The sequence below is a fragment of the Neophocaena asiaeorientalis genome, unplaced genomic scaffold, assembly GCF_003031525.2.
Source record: "Neophocaena asiaeorientalis asiaeorientalis breed wild unplaced genomic scaffold, Neophocaena_asiaeorientalis_V1.1 scaffold268, whole genome shotgun sequence".
Lineage (NCBI taxonomy): Eukaryota > Metazoa > Chordata > Mammalia > Artiodactyla > Phocoenidae > Neophocaena > Neophocaena asiaeorientalis.
In genome coordinates this window covers 4,986,509-5,006,617 of record NW_020173979.1, presented here as the reverse complement: position 1 = coordinate 5,006,617, position 20,109 = coordinate 4,986,509, and the positions used below count along the sequence as shown (strand labels likewise).

Genomic DNA, 20,109 nt, shown 5'->3' with positions numbered 1-20,109 from the left:
TCTAGTGTCCAAATTTTTTTTTTAAGTATTTAAAAAGCAGTGGAATTCGTGTTAACAATATGTTTTATTGAACCCCATATTCCAAAGTGTTATCATTTCAACATGTAACCAATATAAAACATTACTGAGATATGTTACCTCTTTTTGGTTTGTTTTCCAGAACTCTTTTCTTGGAAATCTAGTGGGTTTTTTTCACACTTACAGCACATCTCAGCTCGGAGTAGCCTTATTTCAAGTGCTCAAAGACACATGTAGCCAAGTAGCTTCCATACTGGATAGAGAACGAGTAAGATTTACTTGTGGAGGCGGTGGTGATAGGATTCAGGGTGGTGATGGGGTCAGGGAGAGGGAGGGAAGAGCATGGTGGGCAGAAGGGCGCAGTGTGCAGGCCTGAGGAGGGGGAAGCAGGGCGAACCGGAGGAACAGGAGGCAAGCCAGTGGAGGGAGGCTGGGGTATGGAGACGGAGCATCGGGCCAAATGGGCCTGCAAAGCAATGGGACCCATGGAAGGACTGTAAGCTGTGGACTAACATAATCAGACTGGGGCTTTTCAAACATCTTTGAGAACAGATAAGAACATGTTTCGATAGGATAGAGAAGGGTTTAGAGGGTGGTGAATGTCAGCCATGGGAGATAAGATACGTCCAATCCGACCTTCCTCCCATGCCAGCGCTGTACTCTAGAGGTGAACAAACAAACTGACTGGACTGAGAAGTTCCATGAAAAGCCCCAGGGGGCTCCATGAGGTCAGACCCGGTGTTCTCACGTTGCTTTTTCCAGAACCCACCCTAGGCTGAGCTTGTACTGCTCAGCGTCATCAAAATCAGCACCGACACTTCCTGAGCCTTTCTAATGAGCCAGACCCCGTACAAAGCCCTTTGTTTTAAGCTTCTCAACAATTCTTCCAGACAGGGATTATGATTATTATCTCCATTTAACAGATGAGGTAACAGAGGCTCAGGGACATTAAGTGACAGGCACAAAGCCACACGGCCTGGAGCGGCAGTAGGGGGACTTGACCCAGGTTATCAGGCTCAGAGATTCTACAGGGCCCGGAGGGAAGCCGGGGCCGGGCACGTTCTGGGTAACGAGGAGAGAAACAACCGCCTGTCTTAGAGCAGTGCTGGGAGGGAGATTTTCCAAGCCTGGGAAGGTGGAGCAGAGATCTGTGTTCTTTCTTCCTCTTTTGAAGTGAATGAGTGGTCTTTCCTGAGCAGCCCGGCTTTATTTCAGAGTCCCCAAGAGGCTTGCGGGACGCTGAAATCCAGGGGGTGGTAACTTGCCCTCATCCCATTCATTTCAGGGTCTGTGCCAGCCCTGGCAGGGCCTCACGCTCTCAGCTCGAGTGCCCCTGGTGCCCTGTCAGCCCCCTGAGGTGAGCGACTTGCCCACCTTTCATTCTCAGCCTGGTTCATGGGATTGTCTCCTCCCTTCCTTCTTCCTTTTTTCTTTCTTTGTTTCTTTTTTGCCAGGTCGCCTTCTTAGTGCCCTCAAACCCTTGGCCTGCAATCTCACGGTCTCTTCCTGAGAGGTGTTATAGACAAGGCCATCGCACAGACTGGAAACTGAGGCCGGAGAGCACAGGGGACTGCTTTCCACCCGCACACCTAAGCTCTTCCCTGTGCTCTCATTACCACCAGATCCTTTCCTGAAGCCTGTGTAACTCGGCATTTGGATTTATCCTGCTGGCTTATAGGCACTTTGTATCTGTTCCCAGTGAGAGTCAGCTTCCATTATGTGAAAAAGACCCTCTCGCCCATTCCCTTCCTTCCCTTTTTTTGAAAACAGCAGCAGACGTGTCCCTCGAATGAGGAATTTTTTTTTTTTTTTCCCAAATGAGTTTGCATTCACTTAGCCACAAATATGTTCTCCGTGTTTGTGTGCATGTGTGGGCATCTATGATTATAAAGGCACACATTCAGATTACTTGAACACAAAATCCAATGTGCTGAAATTCCATTTTTGATGTAAATGAATAAAATTTCTTTCTGGAGCATTGTAAGTGCCGTTGAAATCACACTGCCTTTAGGGAGCAGCATCTCTTTCTCTCCTCTTTCCCTATTCTTCCAAACATCTCTTCCACTGAATGCAGGTCCAAAGTGTCTAAGAAGTCCCTGGTCTATGGCATGTCCGCTCTTTATTTTAAACCATCTTAAATATATCCTTATCAGACCCAATGCCCTCCAGTATTCTAAAGGCCTTTGTTGTATAAGCAATTTCTCCATTCCATGTGGCTTATCTGACAGTTTCTCATTTACCCTCTACTTATTATTGCAGTCGACTTTGAATTTTAAAACTCCACTGAGGGTTTAAAGGATCTTGAAGGACTAAATCAGAAACCTAGATTAGCAGTTACTATAAACCTTGAGGAAAGCTCGTTTTTTTTCCCCCTTTTTTTCTGTTTGGATCAATGTGAAGGACAATCCAAATACATCCTATAATGAAGCTGATATCCTGGTTAAGTGTCTTTATGTCTCACTCAGCTCTCTGCCAGCCGTCATCATTTCATTCTCACTAGCCGAAGATATTCCGAGGATGATGCCTTTTTTATCCGAATTCTGGGGAAATACTCACTCCAACCTTAAGCCTCATTTAGGCTGAATTAAAATTCATTTTCTTGCCACCTTCCCGCTTGGCTCCTTTTCTCAGCTTTATTCGAAAGCCGCGGCGCCAGGCTGTGCGCCGTACCGCCTGAGTTTCTGCACCCCAGGAGCTCTCTCCCCGAGGCGGAGACCACCAGTGTGCATCCTGACAATGGGGAAAACCAGGATGGGCTTCTTAGGTTCTGAAACTCAGGAAAAGAAAGACGCGGCTGCTAATGAAACACCTGGGTGTCAGCTCAGTGATAGGGTTGCTGGGATAGCCTTGCCCATGCTGCCTAGGAAATCCCCGCAACTCTTAAGTGCCCCTCTCTTTTCCCCTCCACTGCCACATCTAATGTGTGTATTCTGAGGAGTCTGATCCGTCCTGCTCAACAAGGCTGCCCTTCACGGTTCGTTTTGGCCAAACGTGACAGCAGCAATAGCTAACACTATTTGAAGTGTGCCACGTGCCAAGCACCGTCCAGGGTGCTTGATAAATAATAATTCATTTATTCTTCACAACAACCCTATGAAATAAATGCTGTTATTCTCTCCCGTTACAGAGGAGGACACGGAGGCCTCAAGGCGTCAACTTGCCCAACATCACATAGCTAGTTGATGGCAGAATCCATTTACATAATTCGGGCAATCTACATCCAGAATCAGTGCCCTTAACCACTGGGCCACACTACCCCTCCCTCTCGGTGCTGATTCTCCCGGGCTCTGGGCTAAGTATACACAGACATATTTTCACATGGTCTTCTCAACAGGTGGGCATTGTGATTGCATTTTTATAAGACACATATCCAAGTCACATAGCCAGTGAGTGTAGGAGCTAGACAAATTTATTTCCTCATTCAGCAGACATTTACTGAGGATCTAATGTGTTCTATGCTCAGTGCTGCAGATACAACAATAAGAACAGACATGATCTCTACTCCCACAAAGCTCTCTGTGGGGGAGGCAGACATTTATCAAATGAAGCCATCATTGCCAAGTTGACTAAGAAGACAGACCACCAACCAGTGCAGTATCTGACGTAGCTGGCAGTGGGGTGGGCATGCAGTAGGGCTTTTCTCAGCCTATCCATCCATGAGAAGCCAGGTGGTAATGGGCAGATGTTGGGGAAAAGGCAGGGGAAAATATTACCAACAAAGGAGCCGTGTGTGCACGGGTCTGGCAGTGAGGAAACAAGGTGAGCTTGTGACAGTGGAACCAGGCCAGTGTGGCAAGAATGCCAAGAGCCAGGGGAGGGGACGCAGGAATGTCTTGAAATGAGGCTGAAGAAACAAGAACTTGTAGTTTATCTGACCGTAAGCGATGTTTTAACTCCTGCTATTACACTGACCATACTTTTATAGCAGGTTCTTGGCAGCAAAGTTTGCTTTTCTTGTTTTCATGAAACAGTTGGTAAAAGCATGTTTTCCAAATCTCAGAAACATGGCTTGTGTTGCAGACAGACATAATTTCAAGTATCCCTCTGATTTGCCATCACTAGCATATTCCGTCAGGGCCCTATTTGCAAAGGAGATGATGCAGGTGAAAACCCTTATAAACAGCGACGTGCTTTCCACACGCCTGGGTTATTATCCTTAACAACGGAGCTTGTTTTGGAAGATGCACACGTCTCTTACAAGAGTGGATGTACGTAAAGTGTCCAAAATGGTGCCTGGATCCCGGTAAACAACTGTATCAGTGTTAACTATTGCTTTTACAATTTTGCCTCCCTTTTTTTCTTTCCCCAGGCGTGGTCTGAGAACCTGTGCATCATGAAAACTGTCTCATGGGTCCATGTCCCTCTTCTCTTTCAGGCCAGAACAAAATCTGCTTCATCCCAGGCATGGTGGGACCTATATTAGAGATGACACTTATCCCTGAGGCTGAGCTCCGGAAAGCCACCATCCCAATCTTCTTCGACATGATGCTCTGTGAATATCAAAGGAGTGGGGATTTCAAAAAGGTAAAAAATGAGGCTGGAAACTCATGCCAGCATCCCTAATCCTCAGCCCATTTTTCCATAATGATATCCTTGTTCCGTCTGCCTGGACTTCATTCAGAGGCTTGATGGTAGGCTGGGGACTTTTATTCTTGTACCCTGAATGAGCTGGCAGATCGGATTTGGTCAGTATTCTATCACACTTTCCTGCCCGAGGCCGAGATTAAAATGCACTTTCTTGCTGTGTATCAGCGTGGTCCCTTTCTCAACAGGAAATAGTAAGGATTCTATTTCTGTACCGAAGAGCCCCCTCAAGGTGTGTCCAAAGGCCCCCTCCCTCCCACCTGCCCCAACGGGACACCCACCTCTGTCCAGCACTTCTGCTTCTGGGATGACTCGGAAGATCTGAATAGCTGAGAGAGAGCCTACCCCGCCAAGTGTCAGGCTTGGCCATGCATCAGGGTTGACAGCAAGTAGAGCCCAAGGCCCATACGTAGGGAGGCCCCGCAGACCTGCCGCGGGGATGGAATGGGAGGCTTTCCCCAGCATGTAGGGAGTGAGCCACCTGTGTCAAACGCGAGGGCCACTGACCAAGCATTGAAAATCCCGTCAAACTGGAAGGATAAGGACCGGTTTCTGGGCCCAGTCACTCCAGATGCTTCTGCCAGTGGAATGAGCACAGGTTTCCACACAGGTTCCTGGCAACATTCAGTCGTCACTCCCAGTTTAGGAAGGTGTGTCTAAGTCCTGCCAAGTTTGCCTTAGCGGTACCTCCAGGTCTCGCCCTCCTGTCCGCTCAGCCCCCTTCTCACCTGGTGCTCCGCCTAACTGGGCTCCGTGCCCTCTCTCCGGCCTTGCCGCATTTCTGCCTCTCATTCTATACCACGTCTGGCCGCCAAGTGGTTTTCATTAAAACAGGTACCTAAGTGCCTTCTAAAAGGCAGCAGATTCCAAAGTGCTTTTCCTTAAAATCCTTGCAGACCTTACCCTCCCATTGTTCACTGGTTCTCTAATCCTCACCAAATAAAGCCCGAACCCTGTCTCCTGCATTCCAGGCCCTCCTTGCTCTGGCCTTCCATCAAAAGTTCCAGCCACTTCCTCCAACTCCTTCCTCCCCCTCACCTGTTCTCCCAGCAACCCCCACCCCCCACCCCCACCAGCTCACCTGAATTGCGTTGCCTTGGTGAGCATCCTCCTTCATGTTTCCTCTTCCTCGGGTTCTCTGCCACATTCACAGTCCTTCCTGCCAACATCGTCTACACTCCTACCAATCCTGCAAAGCCCACTCCAACGCTCATCCTTTAAGAGATCTTTGCCCTCTATTCCTATGTCACTCCAGCTGTCTGAGGTATCCTTATTATACACTGCCTTGCACTAAACTCATTTCTGCATCTTCCTCATCTTCATGTCATAAAAGTGATGATGATGATGGTGACAATGACTGCCATTAACCGGGCGTTTACTCTGTGTCAAGCACTGTAAATAACTTCCGTACAGTAGTTCATGGGATGAACTTTTTATTACAACCCTGTGAGGTAGGCAGCATTACCACCCAATTTTAAGATGGAAGTGCTGAGGCTTAGAGAGGTGAAGTCACACATCAAGAAAGAGGCAGAGCAGAGGTTGCAACACACAGATCACTACAATCTCAAGCCCAGGCTGTGCCCACCGCACCGTCCAGCCACTGGCCTCATCGCAGTAAGTGCTGGCTGAATGAAAGAACGAGTGGCATCCTTTCGAGCAGTGCCTTCTCAAAAAATGTTCCGTGGAGCTCTAACCCCACCAGATGCTCTATGGAAGAGGGTTTCGAGGTTAAATACCTTGGGAAGCCCCTGCGTGCCATAACCCCTGTTGGAGACATCCAGTGCATACCAACTCAGTAGCCAAGGCACTGAGCTGTTCCACAGTAAACAGACCTGTTGAATTTCTCAAATTTATTTCTTGAAGAAACATCTATTGGATGTGCCAATCACTTTGGAAAAGGTGGTTCTAAGAGGAAAGAGACTAGTTAGCTGTGATGATCTCAGTGTGAGAGGGTGTGCGGGTGTGCTCCCCGCCCAGGGACTGGTGGGAGCTCTCTAGTCCCAGGAAGGCTGGTGACCAGCTGCCCCCCTGCAAGGAGCCTGTAAAGAAATCAGGTGAGGAGTTCAGATGGAGAAAGACACCATATCCAACCAGCTGGGGTGGGGGAGTAGAAGCCGCAGCCCTGGATCGAGTGTTTGATGGTTGTCTGGAATCTGCTGCCTTTTAAGGGGGAGGAAAAGTCTGTGAAGCTTGGGAACCTGTGAAGGGCACAGTACATGGGATGAAGGGCATCGTGCTTCCCCTCAGGCCAGCACTTCCCGCAATGGTATGGGCACCAGCTGGCTCAGAAGATGTCCTGGGAGCAGGTGTGCAAAAGATACACTCCCAGTACTGATGGTATACAGTGTCCGAAGGAGAAGCGCACCCAGGTCCTTTCTGGATTACAACCTGACAGTTGTGTTTGGTAGCCTCATGTCTTCCGAGGCTTGCCTGTTGTGTGATTTTCCTGCCCTAATGGATTCCCTTATTGAGGCATCCCTGTGGCATGCACCCACCTATTCCCCATGAATGGGGTCATCCCCGGGCTCCTCGCTCCAGGCATGTGTTCATCGTCAGCTCCTTCCCCAGTTGCTTCTCTTCATTGCTACCTTATCAAAAGGGATGGGACAGTCAGGCTGACTAATGCGGCAGCTTCCCACGTGAACACAAGCTGCATGCTTGGTGGGAGCCCAGTTGTGGGATGAGCAGACCCAGGTGTTACCGCTTGGTTCAGAGTAAGCAGCCATGGACGGTGTCCCCAGGAAAGGGAGGAAGCATGGCCCCCATGAGCCCCAAGCTGCCCTGATGGCCAGATCCAGAATGAACCGCAGAACTGGGGTTTGAGACCCAGCAGGCCTCGTGTGCAAGCTGGTATTAGTGCACGATGCCAAACGATGAGATAAGGGAAGAACCACATGCCCAGAAGACGACAGGGTTCCCTTTCTAAAATGTGGGTTTTAATGGAAATAGCAGAGCTCACAGGAGAACTTAGCAGGGCCTTTGCTCCTGGCTCACACCGGGCCCTCTGGCCTGATACCCAATGTCTTGTAGTTCCTTTGCTGTCATCCCTTTGCTGGGCTCTTCCTTTGATTTCTTCGCCTGAAGAATCCTAGTCCTCCTTCGGCTGAGGCCTCACATTCTGGGAAAGCCTTTCCTGCTTCTCGGGGCAGTGGAGCATCTGGATACAAGAGACCACGATTTGTTCCAGCAGGACGAGCATGGACAGAACTGGGACAGGAAGAGGGTCGACTCTGAGTGGCTGGGGCGGGGAGAAGGAAGCTCCAGGGCAGTCTCTCTGCTATAAGTTTCTTATGCAACCTCATCGCCAGATTTCCCTCCCTCCCCCTCTAGCCCCAATTAAATGCCCGATGCATTTGACTGACAGCCGTTACCCCCCAGGAGTAGATCACTTCACCCCAGACCATCTCTGTCTTTAACTGGGACTGGATTTCATGTCCCTGGTACACTCCATGATTCCCGTGGTGGGGCTGTGGACAGCAAGAGGGGCCTTGAGTTGGCCACGCTGTGGCTGGCGTGGCCATGCCCCAGTTAAAGTGAAATGCATCTAGTCCTACCTGCGTGGAGCTCAGGCATGTCACCTGTGCCCCATAGCATGACAACCTGCTCATAGGTCTGCCTCCATCACAAGACTGTGAGCTCCTCTTTGAGGGCCAAAGCGGTTCCCTCAGGCCTGAACTCCCAGCACCTGTCAAGTGCCTGACGTGAATGTGACGTGAACCATGTCAACGTTCTCAGTATGAATGGAGGCATTTAGACCTCCATCCCACCACTGCCTTGGTACAGAGAGGAACATTCCAGTAAATGTTTTTAATAATGTAGGATAATGAGGGTGGCTGACCACTGCCTGAGTAACCCCATAGGAGGCTGGGTAGACCAGCTGTCTTGCTGGCCAAGTCTTTGTGGAGGGAGGGACTGTGGGCTTTCTAGATGATGTTGGTGGGAAGGAATGGAGGTCCTGGGATGTAGAGAGGAAGTAGGGGGGTTACCTATGAGGCAGATTGTAGAACAGGATTAGGTACTAATCAGCAGGAGGGTCTCAGCTCTCAGCAGGCAGGAGATCCAGAGAGAATCCCTTTCTCAGAGAAGGAAGAGATAATAGCATTTGACAGCAGCACTTAAAACAGTGCCTGGAACACAGCAGGAACTCAATAATTGCTTGTTGAATGAATTAATGGACAAAGATATCAGTTTGGCAGATTCCACTGAGACTGAGTGTTGGCATGGAGTGGATTGGTGATTCAAATGGCTTAGAACATAATGTGGAAAAGTGCAAATCAATTCACTAAATATGTACTGAGCACCTACTGTCTTCTGGACACTGTGCTTTGGACTCAGATAGACTTGCTGCTTATGAGCTGAATAAATTTGGGTAGGTTATTTAACCTTTCTCAGTCTCAGTTTTTCATCCATAAAATATGTATCATAATACCATCATAGGTTCTCAAACTCAAGCTCCATGGGTGATGAAATGAAACAGGAAGAGATGAGATAACTCAAAGAAAATTAGGAAGCTGCACCAACTGGCATCGGCATCCCTCCTCACATGACACTATCTCCTCCAGCTTCCTCCCATGTCGGCTTCCACCCACCCCAGGACAACCAGCATTTAGTTAACAAAGGAGACCACAGGCTGACTTACTGGTGCCAGTTTCATCTTTGTTATCTCTCTGCCATCCTGGCCTGTCACACTATCTCTGCCCCCTCCCGTGTCATAGTCAGCACTTTACCTTTTTTTTTTTTAAGGAATTTTGCCTTTTTAAAAAAAATTTTATTTATTTATATTTGACTGTGTTGGGTCTTCGTTTCTGTGCGAGGGCTTTCTCTAGTTGTGGCAAGTGGGGGCCACTCCTCATCGCGGTACGTGGGCCTCTCACTATCGCGTCCTCTCTTGTTGCGGAGCACAGGCTCCAGACACGCAGGCTCAGTAATTGTGGCTCATGGGGCCAGCTGCTCCGCGGCATGTGGGATCTTCCCAGACCAGGGCTCGAACCCATGTCCCCTGCATTGGCAGGCAGATTCTCAACCACTGCGCCACCAGGGAAGCCCAGCACTTTACCTTTGAAGGTAGCTGAGGAAGAGCTCTTGATCCCTAAATTTCACACTTCGGAGGGGCCCGGCTCCTATCAAAGAAATGTTCTAGGCAAACAAGATGATGAAAATAGCCAAGAGGTTCTAAAGCAGTCAAGAGAGGCAGAGGAAACAGTGCAGGGAAGGCATGATGCAAATGTGAGGCCCACGTGATGTCATTCTGCTGCAGCAGGAGGTCTGGACTCCTAGAGCTCACCCCCGTTTTCCTGAGTGTTTAAGATGGCTCCTGGGCCCTGCGGCATGTGACTTTCATGAAAGTAACCTAAGGATGCTCCTTAACAAATATCCCTCTTGCAGGGGTTGGGGAAGGAGTCAGTGATGTGATGCAGTCTTGTAGTGTGGATGAAATGGGATTAATTTGGAGAAGCCAGAGCTGCGCCCTAAGCTCTGCTTAGTGACAGTGTTGGGGGGTAAGGCCTGTCATGCTGACGTAACGTAGTGTATGTTTGGGAGCGTATGGGACCCTTGGGAGTACCCTAAGTCAAGCCCATCCATCCTTTGAAACCCAAGACAAAGGTCCCACTTTGCCTGTTTCCTGATTTACAAATGAGGCTGATGATATCCATGTCCCTTGACTGTTGTAATATGATGCTAATGAAGAGGACAGCGTCACCAATGTCATGATGATGATTGCTAACAAATGTGAAGCACTTGCTATGTGCTAAGCGCCAGGCCAGGCCTTTCACATGTGTTTTCCCATTAACTTCTCGCCCCAGCACTATAAAGTCGGTGCTGTTTTAAATTTCCATTTAATAGATGAGAAAACTCAGCCTCAGAAAGGCTTATTAACTTGCCCAACATCACATGGTGGGGAAAACAGTCAGAGCAAGACTCAAACTAAGTCTGTTTGTTGTCAAAGCCTGTGGTCATAGCCACTCGTGGGCAGAGCACAGCACTGGCCCCAGCAGCCCAAAGGGCCAGAGTCTACCCTGGGACATGCTTGACTGAGGCCTTCCCTCTCTAACCCACTCCGGAGGGTTCAGGCATGGCTGGCGTCATCAGCTCTGCACATTCCTGGAACCCTGTAATTCCCCTCCCTGTGGGCTCTTTTGTGACCCTGAGACAAGTGCTTATTTAGCCCATCCACTTCTTGGCTCTAAAGGAAAGTTCATCTCATGAGGAAGAATCGTGCCAGCATTTACCATTGAACAATTTAGACAAAAAAGCTGGTTTTCTCCCCCCAGAACTGCTTTCCAGTAACATTCAGCAGTAATAACAATAACATTAGCAGCAATCATAAGATGACAAGCTAACAAACCCAGGGCATACTTGAGCCTACGCACTCCCCTAGTGCTTTATAAATAAAATTTCCCCAGCCCTCCTAACTACCCCATGAGGTAGGTACCACTGTTATTCCTATAATATTGATCAGGATCAACAAACTATGGCCCCAGGCCGAATCTGTCCTGCCACCTGTTTTTGTAAATAAAGTTTTACTGGACTGGAGTCACGCCAATTTGTTTTTGTATTGGCTACGGCTGTTTTGGTGCTGTAACAGCAGAGGTGAGTCGTTGTGACAGAGACTGACCCACGACGCCTAAAATATTTACTATCTGGCCCTTAAAGAAAATGTCGACTGAGCCCTGATATAAACTGTGACACTGAGGATTAGAAAGACCTACTAGCTTTCCCAAGATGGTGGAGGGGATGGAGGAGACATTTAAAGCCAGTGCTTATTTCCCCCAACCGTGGCCTAACGTCAGCACCTACTCTTGTAGTCCCTTGGCTCTATTCTTCCTGCCCTAGGCTTGACACAGTACACATGTCTAATCATGCTAGCCGCCAGTCCCCGACTTTGGATGACGCTTGACATGTCTAACAAAATGCATCACGTAAGGGGCATGATTCACGTGTAGAGTGGCAGCCCAGACCCTCGCCATATTGGCCTCTGTCTAGGTCTCCGTTCTGATTTTCCATCCTTTCTTGCTTGAACTCTCTGCTCCAGCTGAATGCTCTCCTCATTTTTCTCCACATTCCAAGCTCCACACCTTTGCTCAGTCCATCCGCCCCCCACCCGACACACACACACATAGAATGCCTTTCCTTTTCCTATTTATCACAATCCTACCCATCTTTCCAGGCCTGTGTATCTCCTTCCATAAATCTTCCTCAACCGTGGAAACTCACAGGAAATTCTCTCTCAGCACAAGCTTCTGGTCCTTACCTTTGGCCCCTAGCCCACAAACGTGAGGGAACAACGGCCCCACGGATGATATGTGAAGCAGAGGGAAAGTGAATCTGGTCTCTGCCTTCCGTCACCGAAAGATTCCAGCCAACTCGACTGGGCTTGATCCTTTGTGCACTGGAAAGAGCCTGCCAGAATGTCTCTGCCATTCATCTGAGACTTCAGACAAGCCACTTAAACTCTCTGGGCCTCTGTTTCATCTCTAATAATAACTGACACTTACTGAGGGTGGTGCTAAGCAGGGGCTGGCTGTTTTTCGTGCATTATAGCATTTAAAGGTGATCCTTGACTTCCAGACCTCATGGAGTTATTGTGAGGACTGAGGGTAAAGGGGCTGAGTTAGGATCCAGGAGCGCCCAAGGGCTCCCTGGACCTTGTTGAGCTTTGCCAAGAACCTCCCTCCCTTCTCTAAGTGCCAGTTTCTTATCTACTGGTAAGAAGGGAGATGGGTGGACTGCATGATTTGGATGGACTCAAGGCATGATATTAAAACAGTATACAAGCCATTTGTGCATTACAGCCATGTAAGAGAGACAACAAATGGCTCTTCAGAATGTTGAACTCAACTGGGTGAAGTGCTTCTTGACATTGAAAGTAGGAAGACAAAATATTCTCTGGCTTCAGTGCTACAAGATTTGCTGTGTAGGTGCATACTTACTTTCAGGTCACTTAGCTAGTCTGATCTCTGACCATTACAGTTGTCACCAGACTTGACTCTCTGAGGCATTAATTCATATAAATATGACAGCTTCAGTTATGGCTGGATTCAGGACCTCAAAAATGGCACCAGGTTTCAGTCTCTCTCCATCCCTTCCTCTCTGTTTTCCACTACATTGGTGTCATTCTCAGGCAGCCTCTTTCATTGTGGTCCTCTCCAGCAGCCCCGGGCTTAAAACCGTCCATCTTCAAGTTAAGCAGAAAGACTGCTTTTTCCTAAGAGTGTCAACAAAACCTCAGATTTCAGTCTCACTGGCTTGATCTGGGCCTTCATTGTAGGGTCTGGATAATGAAAGATACTGATCAGGAGCTTGGCCTGTGTCATGTACCCACACCTAGAGCTAGGGAGGTATGGTCAGCCCACCTGAGTCTCACAAACTGAAATTAGGGTTGATGTGATTACCGAAGTATAGAGAAAGGAATGCTAGGCAGGCAGAAATAATAGCTGTTCATGACAACATGCCGTTCTCTGAAGATCAGTGCTCTGTCACATCCCTCAGTGCCTTTGCACATGTTATACCCTCTGCTAGGAATGCCCTTTCTCTTTCCATTCTCCTGCAAAATTTCAAGATAAACTTGAGAACAAGGTCAAATGACATGGGCTGTGAGCCTTCCCTGTAGACTCTCCTCTCTCTCTCTCCTATGCCCATCTCTCTGCTCCAGCACTTACCATCTATGGCTCTTCTCCACTCTCTGGGAACTGCTAAAAGGCAAATGTAGTATCCTGTTCCATTTTGCATTCCCAGTGCTCAGCACTGAACCTGGGAGATGATATATGCTCCCTAAGCTTTGGTTAAAAAAATGAATTGACTAATTTCAGTATTCAGCCTTCTAATGTTATTGTTGATTTTCATCTCCTGCTTCTTCAGTTTGAAAATGAAATCATCCTCAAGCTGGACCACGAGGTGGAAGGGGGCCGAGGGGACGAGCAGTACATGCAGCTGCTGGAGTCAATGTAAGTTCAGTGCCCAGCATGGGAGGAGCCGGGAAGGTGGGCCCGAGGCCGGAGGGCTTAGGACTCCAGGGGGCTCCAGTGGCTCTGTCCTCCCCTGGAGATAGGCTCATGGGTATGGGAGAGGCTCCATTTTTGGAAGAAATCTCACATCTCTCTCTGCAGTGGCTGTTTCTTTGATATCGATGGGACGGGTCAGATAAAAAGAAACTTTGCTGTGTTGGAGAGGGAAATAATCCACCAAAATGTTCACTCTTGTTATCTCTTAGCTGTGGAATAATTTTTGCTGTCTTTTCCTTTTTTCTTTCTCAATCTTTGACAGATATTGGTCACAACCAACATTTATGGAAACCACGCTAAGTGCTCTCCCTGTATTGTCTCATTTAGTTGCATTTTCTCTGTGTGATCCCATTTCACATAGGCGGCCCCCAAAGCTCAGGGAAATGTCTTGTCCGAGGAAACTAGGCCAAGCTAGTCAAGTGGACAAGCTGGGACTGAACCCAGCTCTGCTGGGCTCCAGCGCACAGGCCTGGTGAGGCAGTGGGCAGTGGGTAGCACCCAGGAGCACTGGCCTTGGACTCAGGACACTGTGTTGTTTTAACAGCTCATTGAGATGTAATTCACATACCATATAGTTTACCTAAAGTGTACAATTCAATGGCTTTCAGTATATTCACAGAGCTGTGCAACGATTACCACGGTCAATTGTAGAACATTTTTGTTACCTCCCGAAAGAAAGCCCATACCCCTTAGCCATCATCCCCTCCCCTTCTCTGGGGTTTCTATGGATGTGTCTATTCTGGACATTACATACAAATAGAATCATACGGTACATGGTCCTTTGTGACTGGCTTCTTTCTCATAACATGTTCTCAGGGTTCACCCATGCTGTAACACGTGTCAGTATTTCACTTCTTTTTATTGCCGAATAATATTTCACTGTTTGGAAACACCCCATTTTGTTTATTCATTCATCAGCAGTTGGATTTTTAGACTGTCTCCACTTGGGGCTATCAGGAATGATGCTACTTTGAGCGTTCATATACACATTTTTGTGTGGACACATGTTTACAGTCCTCCTGGGTGTATAACTAGGAGTGGAATTGCTGGGTCGTATGGCAACTCTGTATGTAACCTTTTGAGGAACCATCAGACTGTTTTCCAAAGTGACTATACCAGTTACCTTCCTACCAGCAATGTACAAGGGTTCCAATTTCTCCACATCCTTCTGAGCACTTGTTAGTATCCATCTTACTGATTATAGCCATCCTATAATCGGTGTGAAATGAAATCTCATTGTCACTTCAGTTTGCATTTCCTACATGGCTAATGATGTTGAGCATCTTTTCATGTGCATATTGGCCATTAGCATATCGTTGGAGGAAGTCACTGGATTTCCATCTTGATTCCAGCACTTAGCAGCTGCACGACTTTGGACCAATCGTGCACCATCGTTGGCTTCAGTGTGCCCATCTGTAAAATGGGGATAATAAGCCTCCTGTGGTTATACTGAAGAGTGAATAACTATAAAACGTGCACACAGCAGGTAGAAGCTCAGGAAATGTCCTTTGATCCCTCACCTAACTCTCAGTTTCTGTCTCTGACACCATGATAAGAGTGAGGACTTCTCCCAAGGTTCAGGAATGTGACTCATACATCCCAAATTCCCTCTTTTTTTTTTTTTTTTTGCGGTACGCGGGCCTCTCACTGTTGTGACCTCTCCTGTTGCGGAGCACAGGCTCCGGACACGCAGGCCCAGCGGCCATGGCTCACGGGCCCAGCCGCTCCGCGGCACGTGGGATCTTCCCGGACCAGGGCACGAACCCATGTCCCCTGCATCGGCAGGCGGACTCTCAACCACTGCGCCACCAGGGAAGCCCCCAAATTCCCTCTTAATTGTAGATTCCCTGATTTGTATGATTCTCTGATATATATCTGATCTTGAATTCTTTCCCCAGTCCTCTTGGAATATTGTAACTTTAACAACAAAAGCAGACTGAAGGTCTTTCTCTGACCCTCACAATGACCCTCTCTCCCCTGCCCAGCGGGCAGAGCCCCGTGGACAGAGTTGAGTCCCAGGCAGCACCGTCCCAGCCGCCCTCGCCCCCTCCTGTCAGTGTGCACAGCCATCACTAAACACCTAGAAAGCGAAGGCCACTGGGCTAGCGGAGCAACCCCTCATCGGTTCCTCGGGTAGGTATCGAGACTGATTGTCCAGTGGGGAGATGACGTTGTGCCTGAGTTAATGTTTTTCGTAAAGTGCAAGAAAGGAAGCATCTAAATATCGACCAGAAGTGAGGCCAGGGCTGGCGCTGGCAGTTTCCATTTTTATAAGCGGATGGGGCCCTGCGGCCAGTCTTCAGATGATCAGCCGGATTTTCAAAGCCTTCCTGAGCGATTATTTATAAAAGGAGTCCTTAGAGGTCAAGGAAATTAAAACACAGCTCATTATTTTCCTCCTGAAACAGAGGCGTGGATGATTTTTGCCAAACTAATCAAGCCCAGCCTGAAGAGTCAGGACCCCATCAGGACATCCAGGGGCCAAGTCCCTGCACCTTCCTTCCTTTTGACTTTCGGAGCCTCAGTTTCCTTATCTGCAAATTGGGGATAAAAATACCACCCAACTCCTAGAGTTTTTATTGAGAAGAAACAAGACACATCATGAAAAGTGCTAAGCACAGTTTGTGACACCTTGTAGGTAATCTGGAAATAGTAGATATTATTATCATTGATCAGGTGGATATCGATGTGATTATTTGAAGCCATGAGCTTACCTATCATTCCTCTTCCAGACTAGTGAACCTCAGCTCCTCTAACCCTTCTTCCCAGCCCCTCATTCAGGGCCTCCACTGATCCATAGGGCCCACTCTGGGCAGACACAGTTCTGTGGGCACATGGCTTGGTAACTGGATGGTGTTTTTTTGAATCGAGCAGGGCTTCCCTTCTGGTGGCAGCTGAAGCCCTGCATCGAGGCACAAGGGTTAGGGCATGAAGTGGTGCTGCATTTCCGTATTCATGTGCTCTCAGGCAGTGCATAGCCTTACACAGCATCCCGCCCCTCCCCATCCTTAGAGCTCTCCTTGGAGCCCACTCGCATTAGTCCACATCTGTCTTAAAGTGAGTGTCCCATACTGAATGGAGTAATGAGACACATTCTACCCTCCTGTATTCCATCTGCCTGGGAATATTTCTAAAAGTGGCATGGGGGCTGGAAGCCTGAAAGGGACAGAGAAGGTGCTTTCTGGGGCCCAGATCCCCCTCAGACCAGTTCAGTTGAAAGGGGACCTGTCATAAGAAGCACACAATACATAGTTTTTAAAGGAATAAATGAAAAGTCCAGATCCATAAGCACTGACAAAGGTGTGGGTCAGGGCTCTCTCCCTCTGAAGGCCTCCCATACTGAATGCAGGTCTATTGGAGGGAGGTGTGAGCTCCCTCCAGCCCCCACCAAGGCAGGAGCATAGATGCGGAGTGGCCAGTGTTCCGCCATCCCTCCTTCCACCGAGTGAGGGACTATTATTGCATCACTTCGAGAGTCTCCTAACTCTATCATTGCCACTTCCATTCCATTTTGGGGCTCAAAGGAGAGGACCTTGGCAGTTTGGCAGGATGGAGATTACAACTCAGCCCCACGGGCCTCGAGCCTAGCCTACAAATTGAGGGTGATAACAATGCCTACCTCAAGAAGATTATGTGAGTGTTAAACAAGATAATCAGTAAAACCAGCTTAGCACAACATCTGGAACACAGGTACTCAATAAATGATAGTATCATGTATTACAGTTAGTTTTTATTACTATATCCACTTCCACTGCTAGACGGTGAACTCCTGGAGGTCAGGGAATTGCTAGTTCTGAGGTCTCTGAATCCCTAGTTCCCAGAAGAGTACATGTTGAGTGCACAGACAGATAGATAGATAGATAGATGGTGGACGGATGGGTGATTTCAAACCAATCTGCCCATCTACCTCTCCAACCCTAGACCATATGAGCACTTTTCTTACCTTATGGCTAAAAAATAGATTAAGAAAGCCAAGACTTTGTTTTTCTAAACACTTGCCTCTCAAAGGACCAACCATATAGCATCACCTGGGAGCTTGTTAAAATGTAGAATCTCAGGCCTTACCCCAAACCTGCTGAATCAGAATCAATGAAGGCAGTGCCCAGGTGATTCCCAAGCACACTGAAGTCTGCAAAGCAGCAGACAAAGCCAATTGTTCTTAATATTGGCTGTACATTGGAATCACCTGGAGAACTGAAAAAAATAAAATACTGCTTCCTGGCTCCCATCCCCAAAGATACAAAGACATTGACCTAGAGTGGAGATTGAGCTTCGGAAAAGCTCCCCTTGTGATTCTACCATGCGACCAGGGCAGAGAGCCACTGGTCTGGCCATGCTCAGGCCCTCAGATGCCTTCTACCTGGGAGGCTGTGAGAAATCACACCCCAAACACTGGGACAAAGTTTCATTGCATTGTCATTAAGACGGAAAGCAAGGCTGGAAGTGACCATCCCAGAAGGAGTTAGGCACAGCTGATGACTGAGCCAGACAGGCCTAAATCACAGGGCAATTTCCACCTCTCCTTGAGAGCCGGGAACAGGTGCTTCTCCCATGGCGAAGATGGATTTGTCTGATCACAGCCACAGTTTGAGACATCGCGTCCTTGCAGCATGGCTTGGCTTCTGGGCAGAATGACCCTCCAGAGTCCTTGCCTTCCTCACCTCCCGCCTCTTAGGAGCTCTTGGGACTTATAAACTGCTATAACTGCTATGGGCAGAGTAGGCAGAAACAGACGTAGCCTGGGAAATGCTTGTCTACTCAAGATGCTTGGGAGCACACCACAATGTTTCTCTGCGGAAAATACTGACCCGTGATCGTCTTGATTCCCAAGGTCACCACTGACTGTCGGAATGATGCTGGGAAGGACATTTAACTTCTCTGGGCCTTGATTACCTCATCTGCAAAATGAGGGGAATAATTTTTACTTACCAGAATGACTGTGATCATTTCTTTAGAAAAAGTGATTAGACAATGTCTGGTGGAGAATAAGTGATTAACAAGTAGTCACTAACCAAAATTTTAATCCATCTGTCTCTCCCTACCTCTCCTGTGGGCTGCTTGAGGGTAGGCATGATTCTTTTTATATTTCTTTTTTTTTTTTTAATATCTTTCTCCCCATCCCCACCCTACACAATGCCTGGAATAGTGCCTAGCAACTGATAAGTACTTAAGGAATGTCACTGTTTTAATTTTTGTTTTTAAAATTTAGAATATTATTATTACAACAAATGTAAATTGTTCAAATACTATATGCACATTTCAGTTGAAAAATGAACATTGTCCTCCTCTATTCCCCCACCTAGACCCCTTGTCAGAAGCAACATGCATTTAGTTTGGTGTTTATCCTTCCTGACCATATCTGTCACATTCATAAACACACAGAGACACATAAAAGTAGACACACAGGGCCTTCCCTGGCGGTGCGGTGGTTAAGAATCCGCCTGCCAATGCAGGGGACACGGGTTCGATCCTTGGTCTGGGAAGATCCCACATGCCATGGAGCAACTACTGAGCCTGTGCTCTAGAGCCCGCGAGCCACAGCTACTGAAGCCTGCTCGCCTAGAGCCTGTGCTCCACAACAAGAGAAGCCCCTGCTCGCCACAACTGGAGAAAGCCCGCGTGCAGCAATGAAGACCCAACACTGCCAAAAATAAATAAATAAATAAAAATTTTAAAAAGTAAACATGAACTTTCACTCACATATAGCATTTGGTGGTTGAGAGCAGATGCTGGAGCCAGACTGTTGTTATTTACCAACTGTGTGACCTTGGACAAGTTAGTTGACCTCTCTGTGCATTAATTTCCCCATCTGCAAACATCTTATTTCATAAGACTGTGATGGGAGATTAAATGAGGTAAAATTTGTAAGACGTTTAGAATAATGCCTGGGACGTGGTAGGTTCTTTGTGAGTTGGTTAAATAGAACGTAAGTATTGTTCTGAGACTCACTTTTCTCAACTATACATTTTTTACAGAGCTTTTTGTTTCAAAACATTGATCTCATACTTTTTAATGACTTCATAGAGTCACATTTTGTGAATATGCAAAATGGACATTTAAGATAGTTCTAACTATTTAGTTCTAACTATTTCACTATTAGACACAATTTGTACCTACTGTAAATATATCCTTACATACTTCTGGGATTATCTCTGTAAAATAGATTCCCCAAAGTAGAATTATTGGATCAAAGGATATGTACTTTTACAATTTTTACAGATATTGTGAAAATTGCTGCCCCCAAAAGTTGTACTGATTTACTCCCAATGTGGGGTCTGTAAAGGTGGCCATTTCTTCACACCATTGCCTGCACTAGAAATTTATCTTTATTTTTTCTCATTTTGATGGTGGGGAAAAAGTTACTTTCTACACCATATGGGCAAATACGTGTATAAATGAGTTAAGTGATTGAATAAAGGAACAAAATGAGCCAATGAACCAGGGGAACTTGGATACACCGGTTTGTTTGGCTTGTTCTCCTCCCTTCCCCAGCCCCGCCCCCGAC

General features: G+C 47.5%; 1 protein-coding gene across 1 annotated transcript in view; it reads left to right on the top strand.

The window, feature by feature from the left end:
* The window catches only part of DOCK2 (dedicator of cytokinesis 2), a 408,357-nt gene that overhangs the window by 342,318 nt on the left and 45,930 nt on the right, over positions 1–20,109 (top strand). Inside the window, exons 33-34 of the mRNA XM_024753337.1 lie at positions 4,394–4,542; positions 13,462–13,547. Coding sequence (XP_024609105.1) covers positions 4,394–4,542; positions 13,462–13,547 — 235 coding nt within the window. The remainder of the gene's footprint in view (positions 1–4,393; positions 4,543–13,461; positions 13,548–20,109) is intronic.